This window comes from Eriocheir sinensis, chromosome 14, assembly GCF_024679095.1.
Source record: "Eriocheir sinensis breed Jianghai 21 chromosome 14, ASM2467909v1, whole genome shotgun sequence".
NCBI classification, from domain to species: domain Eukaryota; kingdom Metazoa; phylum Arthropoda; class Malacostraca; order Decapoda; family Varunidae; genus Eriocheir; species Eriocheir sinensis.
Window position 1 is genome coordinate 2,800,227 of NC_066522.1, and position 19,906 is coordinate 2,820,132.

At 39.8% G+C, this 19,906-nt stretch overlaps 1 protein-coding gene across 3 annotated transcripts in view; it reads left to right on the forward strand.

The window, feature by feature from the left end:
• The window catches only part of LOC126998334 (RING finger protein unkempt homolog), an 87,591-nt gene that overhangs the window by 61,954 nt on the left and 5,731 nt on the right, over positions 1 to 19,906 (forward strand). For all 3 annotated transcript variants that reach the window (XM_050859829.1, XM_050859830.1, XM_050859831.1), the window contains exons 12-13: positions 3,342 to 3,455; positions 18,631 to 18,801. In XM_050859829.1, the coding sequence (XP_050715786.1) occupies positions 3,342 to 3,455; positions 18,631 to 18,801 (285 nt within the window). The remainder of the gene's footprint in view (positions 1 to 3,341; positions 3,456 to 18,630; positions 18,802 to 19,906) is intronic.

Here is a 19,906-nt window from a genome sequence, read left to right on the forward strand (position 1 = left end):
TCGATTGTTTCTCTATTCTTTAATTTGCCGTTCACATGTCTATAAAATAATTTAGGTTGGTCTTTGCATTTGTCGATTATATCTTTTTCATATTTTCGTTTTTCTTCTCTTCTAATCTTTGCATATTCATTCCTTGCTTGTTTGAAATTGTTCCACGCGTTGATTCTTCTTCGTCGCCTCCCTCCCTTCCAGGCTTCCTCCTTTCTTTTTCTAGCTGCCTCGCATCTTTTGTTAAACCACTCCTTTTTACCAACATCCTTTTTGGTTACCTTAGGGACATATCTATTCTCGGCTTCTTTGTACAGCTTTAAAAACTCCTTCCACTTGTCTTGTGTACTCTTGGGTTTGTACAGCCCACTCCAATTTGCATTTTCCAAAAAAGATCTCATATTAACAAAGTCTGCCTTAGAGTAGTTACTTCTCCCTATTTTGTGATCCTCTTTTCGATCAATCGTTCTCTTTTCTTTTACTTCAAATTCCACAGTCGCATGGTCACTCTTTGCTATTGGGCAATCCATTTTGATATTTTCTATTACTTCCAGTTCCTTGCTTAAAACCAGGTCTAATCTTGATGCCTCTCCTTCTTTCCCGAATCTAGTATGTTCCTTAATCCATTGCGTCAGCACATGTTCCATTGCCAATTGCAGGAGTCTTCCTCCCCACGACTCTTCTGTTCCCTGCATCTGCCAGTCCTCCCATTCTACCTCTTTGCAATTAAAATCACCCATTAATTGCAAATTAATGTGTCTGTGTGTGTGTGTTTGTATATGTGTGTGTGTGTGTGTGTGTGTGTGTGTGTGTGTGTATAGCTGACATGTTCACTATTTAACCCATTCGTGGTTACCTATGTTACAATGTGTGTACTGCCCGTGGTCACAAAAAATGGAAAACAAACTTTTTGGCCTAATGAACCCAAAAATATCTTCACACAAAAAAATAACATGGAAATTTCCTCCTTACCTTATTTTAAATGCCCCGCCGGCATTTAACTGGCACCTGTGGTGCGGCGCTGCCAGACGTAATCTCACCACAGATATTATTTTCAACTCTTCCTCAAACAATTGTTTTTCTTTTGCGCAACACTACATTCTTATGATATTGTATCACTATAAGAACACAGCTAGTCTCAAAATAGTAATTATGAACGGGAAACATAAAAAGGAAATGTGGCGTAACAATTGTTTCCTTTTGTACAACACTACATTCTTATGATAGTGTATGACTAGGCTATAAGAACACAATTTGTCTCAAAATAGGCTAGTAATTCTGAACAGGAAACATAGAAAGGAAATGTGGCATAACACGTGACCTACAGGATCGGCGGGAAGGCATCTGTCTGGCTGGAGTGAGACCACGGGCGGGTGGGGGAGTCACTCTTGGACGAGACGCATTGCTTTCATCTTCGCTTGATGAACTCCGACGTCTTGCCATCTTCGTTCTGCCACCACGTGGTGGATATAACCACCTAGAGGTGGAAGGAGGTGGAGAAGATAGTTGAGTAGGTGATGGTCCAGAGCATATGTTTGAGGAGTAGTCAGCTGCTGCTGTGTCTGCTGGATAATATTCAGATCCACTTGCTGATTGGCTTTCTTCATTTTCTTGAAAAACATAATCTTCATCTTTATCACTCTCATCTATTGTATATTCACTGTCAGTATCACCCTCCTCTTCATTGAAATGAAGCTGAATTTGCTCATCAGTGAGAGCGCCAAATCGACATCTACGTGCCATACTGTATAAGCATGCTCTGAACCAATAAAACTGCCGCGCATAAAGTCATCACTTGAGAAAAGATGCCTAACACTTTAATAAACGTAATTATAAACTGCTTGAGGCATTTCACTCACGTGGAAAAAAAAAATAATAAAACGTCACATGACATGGTTGACCAGAGGGAGTAACAACATTAACACGTCAGGTGACGTGGTTGACCACGAACGGGTTAAGGACTGGAGTCTGACCATCAAGCAAGTTCAGCCTTGCAGTGCAGGTCATTGTTGCCAACTCCGTAGCACTTAAGGCAGAACTGACCCATAAAAGTAGCCCCAAACTGCCAAAACAGAGCAGGAAGAACAGTAGAATACTTGGAATCAGGTGGCCACTGAGAACTTAACCCTGCCGCAAATTTTGATTTGGATCACATTGCATTAATCTATAGAAATCGTGTAATTTCAATAATTTACTAGCTTTTTAACATCGTATTAAACCAAATTCCCGTAATTTAAACTCACGTACAATGAAAAGTACCTGTATATGTTATCTCTACCTTTATATACATACACCACAATGGGTATGCTTCCTTACCCTAAGATATGAAATGTGTGAGAAGAGAAATAAAGTATCCAGAGTGACTGTGCAAGTCCTCCTTAAAATCACTGATATTGCCTCATTTTGTCTTGCAAATCTTTTTTGCAGTGCATGATTACCTAAATAGCTTACGTCAAACCTTGTGCAATCTTTTCTTGCCACTTCGTAATACAGAAAACGGTAATTCTGAAATAAGTAGTGATTGGGTAGATAAGTATATAAGTAGATACTGAGTGTGCTGAGAGGAAGTGCAGGAACAGGGAATACTGGAAACACTTTTGCTACAACCAGCTCCTTGAGAGAGATTCCCACGAGGGAGTAGGGTATCGGAGATAGCTATAGATAAATAGTAGGGATTGACTTTTAAATTATTCTAATTAATAGTACATTATGGTGGCATTCAAAACAAATTTCAATCTTCTTGAAAACTTTATTTATTTATTGTATAGATTGGCACTTAACTTAGGGCTTCTTGACTCATTGTGCTATTTTAATCCACCATTACGATCATGAACTTGAAGACCATCGAGTTTAATATTTAATATGGCCATTATTGCTCCATAAGCACCTATCAAAGCTGCATAGTTAAATGTAACTGCCTCTGTTTGACATTATTGTATATTACTGTAATTGCTTTACCAATATGCCTTGTAGATGAAATCAAATAAGGTAGATGGTATGCAGAATATGCTATTAGTTTTTCAACATCTTGATGCATATATGAATTGAAGGGGTTGCCTCAATTCCATTCAAATCAAGTTTTCAGGGAGACATCTTTTCCATTGTAAATGTAACTCCACGTTTATTTTCTAAGGCTCCAAAATACATTATATTTTCGACTATTTTTGAGATGTTTGTGACAAAACAGATTATGAGATTTTCTTACCTCAGACTAAAAATATATTTTATTTATGATACCACAAAATGGGTGCAAATTGATTTTAGAATGTTACAGAACTGTATTATCAGTATGAGTGATGGTGAATAGTGTCCTTTTTTGTTTGTTTGAGCCTAAATTTGCCATTGATCCACAGCTTGCATCATGGGAAGAGGGCATTGCACAGGCCCGCACAGCCTGTGAGGCATGGAGAAAGGAAGCAGATGAAGCCAACAGGAAGCACAAGCTGGCCGAGCAGACCAAAGAAGAGGTGTGAAAATTTAGTCTTCTATAACACTTAGTAATATACTACATATATAGAAAGAGTTTCTTAAAATGCTTGGCACAGAGCAATGGTGGGCTTTCTAAGCTAAATTTTGATAGAGGTCAGCAGTCTATCCAGTCCTTCAGCATGAAGAAGACAGAAATGTAGTATATCTTATTTGCTCCTCCAAAAGGACTGTGATGTAAAGTACCATAATATTTCATTTGCATGATTCCAGTAATTTAGTATGAAAATATAGCAAGACAGAAAATATTGCTCACTTTGCTTTATTACTTGCTAAAAAGTCATTCCACTGCAAACCTGGAAACCCAAATTGCTTTCAGTGATATGTGACAATACTAGTGATTTAGCTTAGCCCAAGTATCAACTCTGCTAGACGCTCCGGAGCAGCTCTCTCTCTCTCTCTCTCTCTCTCTCTCTCTCTCTCTCTCTCTCTCTCTCTCTCTCTCTCTCTCTCTCTCTCTCTCTCTCTCTCTCTCTCTCTCTCTCTCTCTCTCTCTCTCTCTCTCTCTCTCTCTCTCTCTCTCTCTCTCTCTCTCTCTCTCTCTCTTTTTTTTTTTTGCCATAGCCACAATGTTTGGAGGAAAACGTCCAGTGTGATACTACCTTTAAAGGTAGCGTGCGTGATGCCAATGGTAAGTAAGCATGACCCTTACGTGTCAAAGCAGCGTGAAACTCGGGCTGATAATGCGCGAAACTCGGAATGGTAATAATTTAGGACTAACCACGAAACTCGTGGATCACGAAACTCGGATAGCGCGAAACTCAAGAGGGTGCTGTAGACCAATCGCACTTACTAGTGTAATTGGTAAAATGTGAAAATTAAAAAAAAATAATAATAATTGAAAGAGAAAAATTAATAAATGAGAGCCAGTTTGGATTTAGGCAAGGAAAGTCGTGTGTTACAAATTTGATTTGTTTTTACTCAATGTAATATAGTACAAGAAAGAGATGGATGGATGGATTGTATATACCTAGACCTGAAAAAAGCTTTTGATAAAGTACCGCATAATAGACTATTGTGGAAATTAGAGTATAGAGGAGGACTGGGAGGCAGTATGAAAAACTGGATGAGGGAGTATTTGGTAGGAAGAGAAATGAGAACATTGGTAAGGGACGAAAAATCGGAATGGAGAGAAGTGGTAAGTGGAGTGCCGCAGGGATCTGTACTCGCACCAGTAATGTCCTTGATTTATATCAGCGACATGCCAGAAAGACTAAAAAGCTACATGAGCTTGTTTGCAGATGATGCAAAACTGCAAAGAAGGATAAGGACAGAGGAAGATTGTATGAGGTTGCAGGAGGATCTGAATGTAATATGTGAGTGGACCAACAAATGGGAAATGGAATTCAATGCAAACAAATGTCACATATTGAGGATGGGAAAAGGTAAAAATAGACCCCTGAAACAATATAAAATGGATGAGACATAAATGTGGTTAAGGAAGAGAAAGACCTGGGAGTGACAATTCAGGATTCTTTGACACCAGAAAACACATAAACAGGATATTTGGTGATACATATTGACTATTGCAAAATGATAGATTTGCATTCCACTATATGGATATACAGTCGTCCTTCAAATAGTACGGTTTTCAATAGTATGGTTTCGGTTTTATACCGATTGTCATAGAAGATTTTTTTAGGATTTTTAAATTTCCCGCTCGTCGCAACAAGTAGACATGGTGTGAATGGCAGCACTGTTCTACCAGACTGCCACCCATGCACATCCCCTCACTCCGTGTGTGTGCACAACATCAGGAACACTGTCTTGCCAGATTGAAACCTATGCGCTTTCCATAAGTCTGTGTGTGTGCTCAACCTCAGCTACACTTCTCCATTACCACATAACATGAACTTGGGACCCACAAGACAAGCCAAAATACCTACTGAATGCACCCCAAAGTGCTCGAGAAAGGTATTCACCTTGCAGAAGAATTCAGATTTAGAAGTTATGTTTTGGTATGAGTTAAGTTGCGGTAGGGAGAGCTTAATTACCACGTGAATCCGGGTACGTCCCGCCAGGCTGATCTTCCACTCGCCGGACAAAGTTGCCAGTTATGCATTTTCTGCTGTAGTGTTTCCACGCTGCACACATTGTCAGCGGGCAAGCCGTGTCATACACCCAAACTCTCTTTCTCTCTACCACAGTTTCTATTGCTCTCTAATTCATACTTGCAATAAGATACAAAACGGTAATTGTAGAGATTGACTCCGCGCCTCCAAAATACAACATTACGCCTCCATATTACATAGTTAAGAGACGCATATTTAAATTACTCCAGCCGAATTTTAAATATCCTGACCTCTAACGGGGGGGCTTCACCCCTCTCAGCCCCCTCAGCGTGGTAACACTACAGTGACTGCAGCAGAAAATGCATAACTGACAACTTGGGCCCGTGGGTAACAGCTGAGCCAGCCAGACGGGACTCAGATTCCGTAGGAGTGCCCCAGGAGTGTTTCTAGGGGGGCACTAATTTTATACAGATTTTCGAATAGTACGGGGGTCCTGGGTCCCTAACCCCTGTACTATTTGAGGGACGACTGTGTGTGTGTGTGTGTGTGTGTGTATATATATATATATATATATATATATATATATATATATATATATATATATATATATATATATATATATATATATATATATATATATATATATATATATATATATATATATATATATATATATATATATATATATATATAGGGAAGGCGGTGGCTGAGCAGAAGCTGGGAGGCAGGGCAGCATGAGCCAATGCAAGATGGCGCCACTATAAACACTGCCTGCGCCAGAATGGGCTGGGCCTTCCATCAGGCCCTACCGGGATGAAGCCTTGGACCGACCATCAGGAATCCAGGATCCACCAGGAAGAAGCCTAATAGGCTATATATATATATATATATATATATATATATATATATATATATATATATATATATATATATATATATATATATATATATATATATATATATATATATATATATATATATATATATATATTTCAGGGTGTAAATGGGCAGGAGATTCTCTTTTATGCATGTTTCATTGAATGTGATGGCTAGTTCGACAATGATTATTTTCTTAAGGATATTCTCTTTTTGTCTTACGAGTCTTCTTCTCTTTTGTAAGAGTGTTGATGACTTCACCGAAGTTGGTCATCGTTTTGCTATATCGCCATTTCGGGTCCTGGACCCTTCTTCAGTAGCTGTGGTGATGTTTCTTCCTTGGAGGTGAGAGGGAGAATGATGTGGGTTAGCCACGTGCCGTTCTTTTAAGCGCTGGCTGTGCTGTGGATACCGGGTGCGTGCTGCGCAATCAGAACCTACTGTGCAGCACACACCTGGTATCCTGAGCACAGTCAGCGCTTAAAAGAGCAGCGCCCAGCTAGCCCACATCATTTTCGATCTCACCTCCAAGGAAGAAACATCACCACAGCTACTGAAGAAGGGTCCAGGACCCGAAATCGCGATATAGCAAAATGATGACCAACTTCGGTGAAGTCACCAACACTTACAAAAGAGAAGAAGACTCATAAGACAAAAAGAGAATATCCTTAACCCCTTCAACACGAGAACGCGTATACTGCGTCCTGTCTTGCTCTAGCTAGCACACAAGCTATTTCATCCCGGATATTATACGATTGTTTTTAGGATGTAGGTCGGATATGATATGGTGTCTTATTTGACTCACAATGTTGTTATTGTGTAATAACATAAGTGTGTCTTGCGCACATTTGTACTTGACAGTAACAATCAATTCTTACAGAAAATAACAAAAATAATGATAAAAAAATTATATATATGTGTGTGTGTGTGTGTGTGTGTGTGCGCGTGCGCGTGACACGGAGTGAGGCTCACGCGCGAGCTTTGGCCTCCCCCTCACATCCATCCCGCTGTCTGTTCTTTCTTCCTTCCTTCCTTCCTTATACCTCCTCTGCAGTGTGCGTGTGTGTGTGTGATGCGGCGTGAGGCTCACACACGATCTCCGGCCTCCCCCTCACATCCATCCCGCAGTCTGTTCTTTCTTTCTTTCTTTCTTTCTTTCTTTCTTTCTTTCTTTCTTCCTTCCTTAGACCTCCTCTCTGCAGTGTGTGTGTATGTGTGTGTGTGTGTGTGTGTGTGTGTGTGTGTGTGTGTGTGTGTGAGAGAGAGAGAGAGAGAGAGGGGCGAGGTGCCTCTTCAACAACTTTCAGCTTACTGTTCCTCGACCCTTCTCTCCCTTTCCCACCATCTAATCTATGTGTGTGTGTGTGTGGGAGAGAGAGAGAGAGAGAGATTCTAATCTCTTTTGCAAATTTCTGTGTATATATATGCATACATCTCAAATTAATCAAATAATTTATGTTTCTTAATGTGCACCATCTAATTTTGCATGTTTTTATATATAATACATGATGATTATGTTGAGATTACGGCTGAAAACTTGTTATAATCAGAAGCGACGTTTGAAATTTGGCGCGCGTGGCCATCCCGGATATGGGGCGGGGCTCTGTTTTCGCCCAGCCATAGTGAAGGGGTTAAGAAAATAATGAATGCCGAACTAGCCATCACATTCAATTATATATATATATATATATATATATATATATATATATATATATAGATATATATATATATATATATATATATATATGTATATACAGTCGTCCCTCAAATAGTACAGTTTCCAATAGTACGGTTTCGGTTTTATATGGATTGTCATAGAAAATTTTTATAGGATTTTTAAATTTCCTGCTCGTCGCACCAAGTAGCCATGGCGTGATTGGCAACACTGTTCTAACAGACTGCCACCCATGCATATCCCCTCAGTCTGTCAACATCAGGTACATTATTTTGCCAGATTGAAACCTATGCGCTTTCCCTAAGTCCATGTGTGTGCACAACCTCAGCTACGTTTGTCCATTACCACGTAACATGAACATGGGACCCAAGAGACAAGCCAAAACACGTACTGAATGACCCCCCAAGCGTTCAAGAAAGGTATTCACCTTGCAGAAGAATTCAGATTTAGAAGAAGTTATGTTTTAATATGAGTTAAATTGCTGTAGGGAGAGTATACCATGTGAATCCGGGTCCCGCCTGGCTGAGCTTCTACTCGCCGGCCAAAGTTACCAGTTATGCATTTTTTGCTGTAGTGTTTCCACGCTGGGCAGCTTAGCCATCCTGGCAGCACTGCCTTCCACATTGTCAGTGAGAGAGCCATGTCATACACTCACATTCTCTCTTACTCTACCACAGTTTCTATTGCTCTAATTCATACTTGAAATAAGATATGAAACGGTAATTGTGGAGATTGACTCCACGCCTCCAAAATACGACATTATGCTGCCATATATAGTTAACCTGAGAACGTCGGCAGACCCTTTTCAGGGCTTTCACAAGTCGTGGCTGTGGTACGGTGGACTCTAAAAAGGGCTCACTATAAAACCCATAATTCGAGCTAATTGTGGGCGCTGGCGGCATAGAGTAACCCACCATACATGCCCTGGGTCATTGTGATGGGTGAGTGATCTTGAGATGGGCTTTTTTGTCATAGGTGGTGCTGTAAGGTCATGGCAGACTGAATTAGCTATCCATACAGTAATCACTTGTCAAATTCTCTATAGTAGACAACAAGTGACTCTCGGTTAGATGCCACGCGTCACAAGACTGTTTATTTTGTAACAAACACCACCCAAAAAGAATGGAGTTTGAGTAAAAGTAAATATTTTTAACATCTCTATGGTTATGAGAGGAGTACTCTGATGTACGTTCCATGCTCTTTTCTTAGTCTCAAAATGCAGGCCGGACTCGAATTCCGTAGGAGTGCCCTGGAGTGTTTCTAGGGGGGGCACTAATTTTATACGGATTTTCGAATAGTACAGGGGTCCTCAGTCCCTAACCCTCGTACTATTTGAGGGACGACTGTAGATATGATGACAAAGTTAATAAAAGCAATGATTAGACCAAAGTTAGAATATGCAGCAGTGATATGGTCCCCACACACAAAAAAAAAGGATTAAAGAAACTGGAAAGGATTCAGAGAATTGCAACAAAAATGGTACCTGAACTCTCAGATCTGCCATATGAAGAAAGACTGGAATGCACAAACCTGCCAACTTTGCAACAGAGGAGAGAAAGGGGAGACTTGATAATGTTGTTTAAATTGATGAGTGGTATGGATAAGGTAGATAGAGAAGACTTAATGGAGAGAGAGCAAAGGAGAGGATTGAGAGGACACAAGAAGCTGAGAAAGGGAGCATGCTTGAAAGACAAAGAAAAGTACAGCTTTCCTCATAGAAGTGTGGATTTGTGGAACAGTTTCAAAGAGGATGTGGTGGAGATAAAGAGTGTCCACCAAATGAAAGAAAGATTGGATAAAAGTAGACAAGGAGACAGGACTATCCGAGCCTAGCTCAGGCCCTGTATGCTACAAATAGGTAAATACACCAGTACATGCCCTTGCACACACACACACACACACACACACACACACACACACATGAGTGAAAGACCAAGCAAGGTGGACGCGTCGTCGCTTGCTCCCCCCACTCCCTGTGCAGGGATCAGCTGTTGGTCGGCACCTATGTTATTATGTTTACAGGGTCAGGGTTATGCTCTGAGGCCCGTCTCCCATTTAAAGAACTTAAAAAAGCTAGTGTAAGATGAGTGAGGAGGAAGAGGGGTGGCAGACAACGAAAAGAAGAGGAAAAGGATATGGAACAAGACTGAAAATTCGAGAGGGAGCTGCGGGAGGGGATGAGGATAGTGAAGATTGTTATGAATCCAGCGAGCTAAATTTCTTTGGTTTTGGGAATAATGAACCATCTCTGTACAGAAAAGTGTTGCTGGTGGAAAAGAAACTGAATATGTGGATCGGAAGAGTCAAGATCATGGAGAATGAAGATAGGGAAGGTAAGAAGATGCACAGTGACTTAAGGGTAAGAGTGCGAAGTCTAGAAGTAAAGGGAAACAATCTAGTTCAGGAAAATGAGGAGTTGAAAGAAAAGTTGGCAAAATATGAAAAAATGATGAAGGAAGGACTAGGAGTGGTAAGAAAGGAAAATGAAGACCTGAACGAGAAAATGGACAAAGAAGAAAAGAGAGTAAGGGAGGAAGTGCTGGGTGCAGTGAAGACATGGAAAGTAGAACATGATAAAGCTAATGTAGATTTTCATGAAATAATTGAAAAGCGACTAAAAGAGAAGGAAAATATAGAAAAAGAGGTGGTCAAGGTCATAAAAAAGAATGAAGGTTTAGAGAGAGATGTAGTGGATGAGAAAAAGAGTGTTATAATATTCGGAATGAAAGAGAAAAACATAACGTATAAACCAAGAAGGGATAAGGAAGAACTTAAGTCAGTGAAGGACTTACTGAAGAACTTGAATGACGAAGAAATACAAAACCTTGAGGAGGAGGTGGAAGAGATTGTTAGGATGGGCCCTTATATAGAAGGTACGACAAGGCCAGTTAAATTAAGATTAAAATCACAGAAGGTAACTGAGGAAATATAGTACAGAACAACAAACTAAGGGAAATAGACGAATGCATGGAAATATACATAAAGAAAAATAGAAATGAATAAGAAAGAAAGAAATGGAATGACTTACAAGCAGAGGCAAAAGAGAGAAATAATGAAAGATCAGATGAGGATGTTTTTTTTTTTTTTTTTTTCTCAAGAGTTCTGGGAGATCGAGTAAAGAAATGGTATGTAAGGAAAAAGCTGAAAGAGAACAGAAGCTTGACAAGATTGAAACAAATATGGGATTAAATGTGATGTATACCAATGTAGATGGATAATATCTAGAAAACTGGAACTACAAGACTACTTAAAGGAAAAAGAGCCCAAGGTTGTATGTTTAACAGAAACAAAGCTGAAAGAGGTCATTCAAATAGTGTTTGATAATAATTACAATGTATGGAGGAAGGATAGAAGGGCAAAGGTGGTGGAGGAGTGATGATAATGATGAGGAAGGAGGTATTAGTGAAATCAGTCGTATAGGGAGAAAGAAAGGCGGAAATAGTGAGTGTTAATCTTGAGAACAATAACAGAGAAATGATGACGATTATAGCAAGTTATGTACCACCAAGAACAAACTTACGGAACAAAGAAGAATACTAGACCATGATTGAAGATACCATCCAGAGTTTGAGTAGGTTACTCAAAGCAAACAAAAAAGTCTTGTTAGTTGGAGACTTCAACTGTAAGGAGGTAAATTGGGAAACATTTGAAAGTGGAGGTAGTGAAACGGCAGGGGGGGAAAGATTTTTAAGATTGACTATGGAAAACTTGATGATGCAGTGGGTGACACAGAACACAAGATATAGAAGTGACGACGAACCAGAGAGACTGGACCTGGTGCTAACAAAGGAAATGCTCTTGGTAAATGAATTAAGATATGGGTGCCCCCTTGGAAAAAGTGATCATGTGATAATAGAGATGGAAACAGAGGAGGAAGGCACTGAGGGGGACGAATCATGTAAAAGAAACAGGAAAAACTATCGAAAGGCGGACATGGAAAATCTGAAGAAATACTATGGAGAGCTAGACTGGGAAAAGTTGAAGAGAAAAAGCGAGGTGCAGGAAAAGTATGATATTTTTTTAGAGGCGTATGTAACAGGAGTTAAGAAATATGTCCCATTATATAAACCCAAAGAAAAAGGAAAGAAGGATTGGTTTAATGCAAGATGTGCAGATGCAAAGGAAAAGAGACAAAGCGTGGAAGAGATTGAAAAGAAATAAGAATCAAAGGAATAAAGAAGATTTTAAGATAGCAAGAAATGAATATGTGAAAATAAGGAGAGAAGAAGAGAAAGGATATGAAATGGATATTGCTGAAAAGTGCAAGGAAGAACCTAAATTGTTTTATAGATTCATAAATGGAAAAATCAAACCAAGGGAAAAAATAGAAAGACTGAGAGGGAATTAAGATAATTGAAGATCCTAAAGACATGACTGAGCTGCTAAACAAAAGGTTTCAGGAAGTTTTTACAAAAGAATCACAATTCAATGTACCACAAGATGACAAGATAAATGTTCATATGGATGAAGTCATAGCATCTAAAGAGGAGATACATAAAATAGTGGAGGAGCTGGAAGAGAGGAAAGCAATAAGACCAGATGGAGTGTCCGGTTTTATAATGAATGAATGCAGAAATCACCTGGTTGAACTGTTATATGATATTATAAAGTGTTCAATATCAACTGGTAAATTACCAAAGGAATGGCAGAGGGCTGAGGTGGTCCCTATATATAAAAGAGGGAAAAAGGAAGAACCTCTGAACTACAGACCAGTATCATTGACCAGTATAGTTTGTAAAATATGCAAGAAAGTGATAAAGAAACAATGGACAAAATTTCTTGAAGAACATAATATAATTACAGAAAAAGAGTATGGCTTTAGAAAAGGACACTCATGTGTAACAAACTTACTGAGCTTTTACTAAAAAATGACAGACATAACACAGGATAGGAACGGATGGGTAGATTGCGTGTACTTGGATCTGAAGATGGCTTTTGATAAAGTTCCACACACAAGACTACTATGGAAGCTGGAAAATAAAGGAGGATTGAAAGGGAAAATGAAAAACTGGATGGAAAGTTACATAAGGGGAAGAGAGATGAGAACAGTGGTAAAGGACAAGAAATTGGAATGGAGAATTGTAGATAGTGGAGTACTCCAAGGATCGGTATTGGCACCAATACTTTTTCTAGTATATATAAATGATATGCCAGAGAAAGTAAGCAGTTACATGAGCCTATTTGCAGATGATGCAAAACTGCTGAGACATATAAGAAACAGTAATGACTGAAATTCTGCAAGAGGACCTGAATAAGATTTGGGACGAGTATGAAATGGGAGATGGAGTTCAATGTGAAGAAATGTCATGTAATGGAAATGGGAAAGAGTGAAAGGAGACCAAAAGGGACATATAGAATGGGAGATGGAGAAATATTGAAAAAAGTTCAAGAAGAGAGAGATCTGGGAGTGACAATACTGGATAATCAATAGTCTGAGAGTCATGTTAATAGGATATTCGGGGATACATATAGAATGGTAAGAAATATAGGATTAGCATTCCACTACATGGATAAATATATGATGAAAAAGATAATACAGTCATCCCTCAAATAGTACGGTTTCGGTTTTATACGGATTGTCATTGAAGATTTTTTTAGGATTTTTAAATTTCCCGCTCGTCGCACCAAGTAGCCATGGCATGAGTGGCAAGACTGTTCTACCCATGGAGGTAGAATTGGTGGAGTTGACATCAGCCCAATTAAGGGGGGCGACTAAGGGGGGGGTCCTCCTGCCCATATGGTACGTCCAATAGCTTTAAAATCTTAGTATGTTATTTGTTTCTGTAAATATATGACATTCTGTGAATTTCATGAAATTCGGGTGAAGTATAGGGGAGACCCATATAAAGTGTAATTTTCTTTTTTTGTTTTTTTGTTTCACAGACTTTATTTTTCAGTTAATCGCTGTGAAAAAAAAAAAGACAGAAACTTTGTTTACATATCTACATTTTGCATTTATAAAATTGTGATATGTTGTTTTGTCTTCGAGCAAAAAAATTTGCATTTTTTTTTTCACTGACAATTTTCTCTACTCTGTGTCCCGTTTTCTTTTTACATTTTTGAAATTTCATAATACAAAAAATTGCCCTTTAGTTGTAGTTTTAGTTGATACCAAACAAAAGTCGGACAGACTTTTTCCTGATTTTGTGAAATTTTTTGAAGTGTAAAAAACTCCTTTCAGAGATATTGGTTCCTAAAGAGTTTTTTCCATTCTATCCATGTCTTGCCATTTGTATTTATCTGATTGGCATTAAATTTTCACATATGATTGTGTATACCTTGTTGACTTACTGGAGAATGCTAAGGCATCTGGTCCCCCTTTGTAAAAAAGTATTACTCATTCACAGGTGAGGGTGTCAGAAGGCGCCACCTTCCTCACTGTAGAAGAGGTTACGGTTAAGGTATTCCTGCACAACCGTACTGGGCACTTCTGTCTCGCGATGAGTGTCTGTAGCTGGGAAAGCGACACAGTGATGAAAGTTTTGCTTGTATCAGGAGGAGGAGGGTTCAACTGAACACCTATATGCAGAATTTGTTGTTGGAGCTGCAGTGATGTTTCATGTGGCAATGATTCTGCAGCTGGTGGTGATGTAGGTGATGGTGGAGTAGGTGGTGATGAAGCAGGCGGTGGTGGAGAAGGGTGTGATGAGGTATTCGGTGTAGAGAGTGGCGAATCAGCTGGTGGTGGAGCAGGTGGTGGTGGTGATGAGCGGCGGGTGAGCGTGACGGGATCACGACTCGCTTCATAAGCTCCGAAACTGCTCCCTTCCTGGTCTTGGCCGCTCCATCTTGTTCAATAAGCCTTCTTCATGTTGATGGCTCTCTTACTACTCAACTTGCGTTTGTACGTCATTTCGAAAGACCTTTATTTGGCTGGAGTACAAACGAACAGGTTGCGTGCCCTTCCCCGTTGTTGTCTGGGTAGGGACTGGCTCTGCCACACTCCTCTCCTCGACTCACACCCTCCCTGCGATCCGGCACGAAAGGCATGACAGATGACAAAATTTACGGAGAAAAAAAAATATTCTAATGCAAATTTTACGTACATACAAGCACTGAATGATACAGCGTGTGTTGGCATGCGAGTCAGGCTATGACACAATTGCGCGGGCCATTTAAATGTGGCTTCCAGGGGTGAAGGGGTTTAATTTTATGAAAACAAACCTCAGCACATGGCAATTTTGGCTATCCTGGCCATGCTGAGCAAAAAAAACGTATTTGTCCGATTTTAAATATATTCGTAAAAAAATACCCTTAGTCGCCCCCCTTAAGTGAATCCACCGAACTGTCATTTTTAGGGCTGCAAGGTTGTGGAAACCTGCCAGGTGTCTGGTGTCATCAGGTCAGGCTCCCCCTTAATGGGCTCGGCCAGGTTTCTCTCACCCGCATATCCCTCATCTTCCGGCCCTAAAAATGACAGTTCGTCGGCTTCACCTAAATGATTGGGATTATCGGGCTGTGTCGATTCCACCAATTCTACCTCCATGGTTCTACCAGACTGCCACCCATGAGCATCTCCTCAGTCCATGTGTGTGCACATCAGGAACACTGTTTTGCCAGATTGAAAGGTATTCGCTTTCCTTAAGTCCATGTGTGTGCACACCCTCAGATACGCATCTCCATTACCATATAACATGAACATGGGACCCGAGAGACAAACCAAAACACTTGCTGTAAGCACCCCAAAGCATTCAAGAAAGCTGTTCACCTTGCATAAGAATTCAGATTTAGGAGAAGTTACATTTTGGTATGAGTTAAGTTGCGGTAGGGAGAGCATACCACGTGAATCCGAGTCCCGCCTGGCTCAGCTTCTACTTGCCAGCCAGAGTTGCTAGTTATGCATTTTCTGCTGTAGCGTTACCATGCTGGGCAACGGAGCCATCCTGGCAGTGCTCCCTTCCACATTGTCAGCGAGCGGGCCATGTCATACACTCACACTCTCTCTTACTCTCTACCACAGTCTCTATTGCTTTCTGAATCATACTTGAAATAAAATACGAAATGGTAATTGTGGAGATTGACTCCACGCCTCCAAAATACGGCATTACGCCTCCCTATTATATGAGTAGTTAAGGGACGTATATTTAAACTACTCCAACCGAACTTTAAATAACCTGACCTCTAACGGGGGGGGCTTCGCCCCTCTCGATCCCCCCAGCATGGTAACACTGCACTATGACTGCAGCAGAAAATGCATAACTGGCAACTGAGCCAGGCGGGAGCCAGATTCCGAAAGAGTGCCCAGGAGTGTTTCTAGGGGGGCACTAATTTTATATGGATTTTTTAATAGTTCGGGGGTCCTGGTTCCCTAACCCCCGTACTATTTAAGGGACAACTGTAACCACTATGATTAGACCAAAATTGGAATATGCAGAAACTGTGTGGTCTCCTCATAAGAAGAAACACATTAAAAACTAGAAAGAATACAAAGGATGGCAACGAAAATGGTTCCAGAACTGAAGGGATTGTCATATGAAGAAAGGCTAAAGGAAATGGACCTACTAACACTGGAACAAAGAAGAGAAACGGGAGACCTAATACAAATTTATAAATTATTGATTAAAATGGAAGAAGTAGACAATGAGGAGTTACTACTAAGAGAAGGAAGAAACACCAGCAATACACGAGGACACAGTAAAAAATTGAGGAAAGGATGATGCTTGAGAGACATAAAGAAATATAGCTTCCTGCAAAGAAACATAGAGGTTTGGAACAGAGTAAATGAGGATATAGTATTGGTGAAGTGTGCATAACTTTAAGGAAAAGCTGGACAAATACAGATATGGAAACAGGACCACACGAGCGTAAGCCCAGGCTCTCTAAAACTACAACTAGGTAAATACACACACACACACACACACACACACACACACACACACATACACACACAAATGCTAGCATAGTAAAATGTCTAAAGTCAGCACAATCAGGATGGAAGCCAGATATCCAAATTTTGAAAGTGGCCTCCCTTATGATAAAAAGAAAGAAAAAAAAAAGAAAATACTTTGTTTTCACATGGTACATTTAGTACAGTTTTCTCAATGGAAACATGCAATAATTGCTGTATTTACCACTAGAAACAGTTTCAGCAGCAATATTTTTACCCTAAGAAAAAATTGATTGATTAAACCCACAAATGACTGGCTCATGTAGTGGGGGTCCTCGGTATTGCTCCCAAAATATTATTATTGATAAATTTAGGGTAACTGTGTTGAATTAAATTAAATTAATAATGTCTCCCAAATTCAACCCCTAAAGGGCTGGGATGCATGGTGAAATCAGTTCACCTCGTACAGCAATGTTCTGACATTTTCCCAAAAATTGCTCATGTTCTTTTATCAATTTCACAGCTGCGCCTAAGTCAAGACCTTTAATTTTATGATTTCCTTTATCCATCCTTCCTCTTCAGTCTGCCACAAACCCGAAGCCTCTACGTTATGTGGTGTTTCCGTGGTGACATTATGAAGTACACTAATTTTCACCTTGCTGCAGGCTTGTGTTCACAGCGGTACGTACTGTGTGGGTGGTGTGGTGTGGCGAGCGGCCCTCCCCCTTCTCACCCTCTTTACTGAGCACCCAGGACCTGCTTCAGAGCCCCTTCATTCCTTTCATATTTTGAAGTCGATGACCCTGAAGGCTGGTAGGATACATTCTCAGGAATCTCAGCATCACTTCCACCATTACTGTAATAATGTTGATCCAAAGGATGGCCACCAATGCAAGGTTGGACTATAATGGGGCTCGGCCTTCCTGTGAGTCAAGGGTTTGGAGTCACTGGCCATGGAATCTCGGGTGTGGAATCAGACGAGGAAGAACTAAAAATCACTCCTCCTGCCATTGTTATAGTCACAGGAATACTGAGTGTGGCGCGTTTGAGTTGTGTAGCAGCCAAGGAGTCACACTGACCCATAAATCCCTGCACAAACTTCAAAATTACGGCGGAAAAAGGCAGGCCATGAAATCCCATCACCCGCCCACCCTCTATGTGGCAACTGGAAAAATCTCACCTGTCCTTTAGGGGTTATATTGTATATATAGAATGTAAATCCTGATATCATATCATGATAAATCAAAGATCTAATTTATTTATACTTGTTATAGCTTAAAAGGGATGCAAAAAATCTAAGGGGTGACTCCCGATAATGCGAAAAACAGCTGTTTTTAAAGTACATTTTTCGTAAAAACTCATGTGATGCAGTATAGCAAAGAAAATCATAATGAATAGCTAATAATAATAATTAGAAATAAACATATAAGGTCCATGTGTGCCCATGATGTGAAAGACTTGACTTTATGTGCATATTCCCTTGCATGCAGAAGCAGCCCCCCCAAAAAAACATCCATCACAACAGTAGCAGTGTAACTGTGGTTGTTTAGGCCTAAGGTTGTTGTTTGGTGTAATTCTGATGTAGAATAATAGCAAAGGTCACAAGGAAACAAGGTAAATAATATAAAACAGAGGTGTCCACACATGGGACACTTTTCCTTTTATGAAACCCACCCATGTTTTCTGCCTGCAGGTCATTTTACCTTTAGGGGTTAAATGAAATCTTTACCTTTTCTTAATGCCTGTGCCTCTCCCTCTCCACACAGTATGTTGCCAAAATAGCAGCACAGCAAAAGGAAATAGAGGATCTGCATGCAGGGCGACTGGGACCATATGTTCAAGCCCTCCATCCTCACACTGAACTGGAGAAATTACCACTGCATACACTCAAGTCACTCCAAACTCAACTTAGGCAAGATCTAGAAGCTGTAGAGAAAGTAAGTTCTTATGGTCCTCCAACTGAGTTTATTTAATTTTTGAAGTGAGTGTTAAGGTTATTTTTAGAATGGAGGCCTTAGGGAATGCAAAGATCAAACCTGGCAACATGCACCTCATGATACCCTCACCACTGAGTGAATAATACCCTTTATAAAGGATGGACCAGGTGCCAAATCATAGGGGCAAGTAGTAGTATGTGATTATGGAACCTTGAGGAAACAAAAAGTAACAGGTTTGCAGCATGGTAACTGTATGTTATGACATTATTACACAAAAATGGTACAAAAAAATTCAGTTGCAATTTTTCTCAAAACTAGGTGTTAAAGAAACATATATACAATCTACTCCTTTATTTTTTGCATGATTGCAGTAAAATAATTTAGGGTAAAAACTTGATTAATCATAGAATAAAACTGGTAAAGCATTTCAATTTTTTGAGAATGTCTTTTGCATGTCATTGGAAAAGATTCTGGTTTGCAAATTTCCACATGCATTTTTTATGACAAAATGAAAAAGTTACTGCTGTCTCTTTTTTAATACTTTTGGTAAGTAGGTTATAAAGTATTCAATGCGCATGTTATAAAAATATGGATGCAAAAATAGTGAAGGAGATCGACCAAATTGTTTGTTAAAAAAAAAAATGAAAAAAAAAATCTTGAGAAAAAATTGCAGTTGACTTGAAACTCGGGGATGATAATGAGGGTACTAATGCACAACTTCCCTTGAGGGGGTCATCCAGTTTGGGATGGGGTGTGTAAAAGTATCATTTTCTTGGGAAAAAAAATTCTAGTCATAGCTACACCATCTAGCAACACTGTGATGAAGTTTTACATTTTTATTCACTATATATCTGCCAAGTTATGGCCTGAAATATAACCCGTACTCTGTGTATTTTTCATATTGTAAAATGTGAATGAATGATTTCATTCAAGATGTGAGCTCGAGCTCATAAATATAAGTTCACTGGCCTGTCAGGAGTCCACATTGTTGCATCCACAGCAGTAATAGATCACAACTTTGGTTAGCAAAAGGCATCCTATGAACATTGGATCAAAAGACACCAGAAAATTTTGCATCTTCCTGACAAGGATTGCAGAAGACACA